The sequence below is a fragment of the Sitodiplosis mosellana genome, unplaced genomic scaffold, assembly GCF_009176505.1.
Source record: "Sitodiplosis mosellana isolate CC-2019 unplaced genomic scaffold, AAFC_SMos_1.0 Smas_scaffold_5014, whole genome shotgun sequence".
NCBI lineage: Eukaryota > Metazoa > Arthropoda > Insecta > Diptera > Cecidomyiidae > Sitodiplosis > Sitodiplosis mosellana.
The window spans coordinates 1-4,559 of NW_022600256.1; the positions used below are offsets into that span (position 1 = coordinate 1).

Sequence of the window (4,559 nt, forward strand, 5' to 3'; positions counted from 1 at the left end):
TTGTAGTGTAGCATATTAATTTCAATACTTTTTTGTCAATCTTTAACTATGCCGATATTATTGCTTTGTTGGAACATCCGTTTTTAGAAGAAAAAAAAAAGGCTCAAAATTTTTAAATTGCTCACAGTATTGAATTGTTTCCTCCTGGATTTGTGCAAACCTAAACGTGCTGAATGTGAAACGCGATCTGAATAAGTGATATAAGTGATATCTCGTAGGTAACCATCGGTGATGATACTTTTTATCAAACAAAAATTGCGCACTTCAATGCAATGGCTCTCCATCACATCCAAATCGAATATTTGTTGAAGAAATCCAGCGGAAGAATGTTCTATCCGAAACCTAAGCCACAAGCTGTTCACATTAAAAATCCAATTAGTTCTTTATTTTTTATTAGTTTTTAATTTAGACAGAATGTAAAGAAATTGTTCCGAGTAAATCATAAGAATTAATCTAAATTTCAATCTAGTTTGAACAGTGTTAGTGAGTCCTGATCATTTTCAAGTGAGAAACGTGCAATAAATATTCCATTTTTGAGCTGATATTTTCTTTTCCAATTTTTGTTTTGCACCAACTTTTATGTATGAAAATAAGAATTTGGTCCACTCTAGATTACGCGGTAGAAACAATGAAATGACCGGAGTATTCAAGGATTGAAAACCAATCGAGACTTCTACTGAAGCCCGTGTGAAAAAAAAATGACTGACTGACTATGACTTTAGTTGATTGAATTGATGGTTTTTGTTCTAAGAAAATCACTTTGTCCCAAATGAAGCAACTTAGATTGACTTGTTACTTCAAATGATTTCAGTTAACTATGATAGACTTACACTACATTTTGTACTGAAATGTCAATCAAAGTAAGTCATTTTTGTCCGAAATTAGTTAACTGACTGCTTAGTTACTAAAAATAGTAACACGGGAGTTTTCTGAGTTCATCATTTATTTCATGTGTACGCTTATGGACTATTAAAGTATTCTTATCACATTTGATACATTCAAATTCTTATCTCATTTGCGAGTTCGGCTGCCAGTTCATTTGTTCAATTGAACTAAGCTGAAGGAGGAATCAATATGAAATATACTTGTGTATCAATATTTGAGTGCATCAGCGTTTGTTGATTGCTGGTCACACGAGTTTATAGTGATGGGATCTATACTCTCCTTGTCAGACTGATTTAAATGTGTGGATTCATTTACGTTGCCGTATGGATTCAGAGCGGGTCCCGAATAAATACTTCCTCCAAAGCCCGGTGAATCACAGAACGGTGGTGCGAACCCTTTATCACAATGACACTTTCAAAACTTCATGTTCATTGCAGTCATATTTTTCATATAACACTGCTCAGAAAACGAAATTTATTTCGATTTTTTTTTTATCGATTTGAAATTCAAATTTTAAATTAATTTTTGGGTCAAAAGAATGACTGAACTTCTCATCACTAAAGGAGCCAATCTTAATATCAGCAACATGAACAAAACAATCGAAAAAATATAACAGAAAAGCAATATGCGAAAGAACGTAACACGAAAAAGTAGATTCTTAAAAACGCAACATGAATTTACGCCACACTGGAGCTCGCCATAAGAATGCTGTTGCAACCGCAGCCCATGTTACATTCATTCCGGCTGGAGGTTCATGTTGAGTTTTTACGAAATAATTTTTATGTTCGGTTCTTGATATAACAGATCAGATGAAAAACCTCTAGACGAGGTTAAAATGGAGTGACGCTCCTGTCCGTGGATTTAGCACTCAAAATAACTGAGTATAAATAGCATTCATTGTGTTCGACTATCATCAGCTTTTTTCTAAAAATTTGATGGGAAATGAAAATGCGTCGTCGAATCAGCAATATAGATCGATATAGATAATCGCCCACCTGTGCCACTTGATAACACTTAAACTACAACAGATAAACAGCTAATCAAATCAAATCAAATCAATCATATAGTGATAGATGTCACAAAATCAAATGAACGTTTGATTTTCTAGTTCACAATGATATGTGGTGATGCTCCCGTACTGATCACTGTCAATCATGACGATTTCCGACCGAAGAACAGTTTTTTTTTTCACCGTAATCTGAAGATGTATTTGAAACTTTTATCAAATTTTAGCGCACAATGAGACATAAAATCACGTGATTATTTACGTGATTGTTGAATTGTTTGTTTGTCATAATATAAATTGGCCAGACATTATGGACTCTGAATTATTCTATTCATTGCAAGTCAAGTAGACATTTCACACTCCGATTCTATCTGTTCGCACACTCCGAACATTTCGCACATTGGACACTACTGTTTTCAAATTTGGCGATAACTTGAGCTACCCTAGCAATAATGGTACTGATTTTTTTTTTTACGTTGCTGTTTTGTTTTTGGGTAAGTATTTTGAGTTGGATTTTAAACGGAGTTTTAGGAGACGGAACAACATACGTTTGAATTTACAGCCAACAATTACCAACCACCGACAATTCATTTTGAATCGTTTAAATAGAATTTCTACATAAATCCTTTAAAGCACTAACAAACGCCAGTGCGACAATGTTTGCATATTTTAATATTGAATGTCATCGAAAAGTCAGTTTACACTGCCTCTTGGCGAGTGGAACGTGTATGCCTATACATTCAATAAACTGCTTCCCCTCCACATTTTCCCCTACCATTTTTTCAACAAACAAACTATATGAAAGTTGTATGGACTCGCTAGGTGCCGCCACAAGTACTACTTTTTTTTAATCATTGTCTCACTGCAAACGCAACAGCTGCCAATTCAAATGGATCGGTTTCGATGCCAGTGCGCAATGGAACAATTCCACGTGTTAATTTAGATGTGACGTTTGAATTGTACACTTTGAAGAATAAAGACACAGCGCAAATTCTTTCGATAGATAACATTACGTCGATCACCAAATTGAACTTCAATAAAAATGTGCCCATACGCTTCGTAATTCACGGATTTCTCGAATATAATGGAAAATTGAAACGAATCATCAATGATGGTAAGTGTAAATAAATTTCAAAATCAAAATGGATATCTAGCGATTAGATTTAGATCATAACAAGTTGATTTTTATGTAAATTATTTACATTTTATTTCTAAACAATGTATTCAGTAAATGCCTTCTATAAGTGAATTCAATTATTTTAATTATCACTTTTGACATTTTCTATCCGCAGCTTATCTATCGAAAGCTAAAGTAAACGCAAATTTGATTGTTGTCAACTGGGAAAAATTGTCACAATCAATTAATTATATTGTAGTTAGTAACCGGGTAAAATCGATTGGTGTCCAAGTTGCTGCTATGATTGATTACATGGTGAACAATCATCTCGTTTTCATCAATCACATCACTTTAATTGGATTCTCGTTGGGTGCTCATGTTGCCGGAATTGGTAAGAGTTCGCACTGCTTTGGCTTAATATGGTTTACTTCCACATTTATCACTTTCCGATTTATCGAGAACTTATGCCAAAAAATGTTCACTATATTTAGCTGGAAAGCATGTGAAATCCGGAAAATTGTCAAAAATAATCGGTTTAGATCCGGCCGGTCCACTGTTCTCCGTGGATAAACCTCATGAGCGATTGGATAGTGAGGATGCAAAGTGAGTGTTATTTATTAAACTTATTAGAAATAAAATATCCATTGAGATTAAAAATCGCGAACATTCCTCTCCAAAAATTAGATATGTCGAAGTCATTCACACCAACGGCGCATTCTTAGGAATGCACTATCCAATTGGAACGGTTGATTTCTATCCAAATAACGGATTGAAACAACCCAGCTGCTCGTGGGATTTAACTGGCAAATGCTCGCACTGGTGTGCATTCAAATATTTCGCTGAAAGTATCTACTCACCTACCAAATTCTACGGATATCCATGCGCCTCATTCGATTATATGAAAAAAGGAAATTGCAAAGGTGCCTAATTGCGAATGGGTGGCGAGCCGGGCAATTACAAGGCGTAAGTTATACAAAGATATTTTTGCATTTCAACAAAGTGGATTGCATTCTCTTCCTTTTTTCCGAATAGCGAAGCCAGCATTTACTACTTGACTACAAATTCGAAGTCGGTTTTTGGCCGCCGTCAACCAAACTAAACAGGTGAATGCTCTTGATCATTCCAAGAAATGCACGATGAATAGTCTTTTTAAGAAAACTTGACTTCAGTGTATAATCAAAAGTTTTATCATCGGAACACACACACTTACCATCAAACATGAAATAGGTGCCAAATATCTGTGCATAATAAGTTTTGATTCATTTTAAACCAAAGTTGTTGTATACGATTATTGTAATAATTCCAACATTCATGGTCCGTGTCAACTCAATGCACTCTGCAATCAACATGGATCTGCCTTTACAGACGTAAAACTTCTCGTCAATTTATCTACCGGTATAAATTGAGCGACGACTTTTGCTGTCCTAAAGTCTCAAATTAACGCGTAATCAAGCGCTTCACATAGCCTTTGTCCCTTGGAAGCGTTTACCAAAGGTTATCTTGGACCGTTTGCCATAGACTAATATCAGGCATTTCCATCTTGGTTGCATG

At 35.1% G+C, this 4,559-nt stretch overlaps 1 protein-coding gene across 1 annotated transcript; it reads left to right on the forward strand.

The window, feature by feature from the left end:
* The first annotated feature begins 2,722 nt into the window (after positions 1–2,722).
* On the forward strand, positions 2,723–4,307 carry LOC129572451 (pancreatic lipase-related protein 2-like). The gene is made up of 5 exons (XM_055452417.1): positions 2,723–3,005; positions 3,184–3,399; positions 3,500–3,611; positions 3,693–3,971; positions 4,041–4,307. Exons 1-4 carry the CDS (start codon positions 2,795–2,797, stop codon positions 3,934–3,936), a joined length of 783 nt encoding a protein of 260 aa, XP_055308392.1. The 5' UTR covers positions 2,723–2,794; the 3' UTR covers positions 3,937–3,971; positions 4,041–4,307.
* The last annotated feature ends 252 nt before the right edge of the window (positions 4,308–4,559 follow it).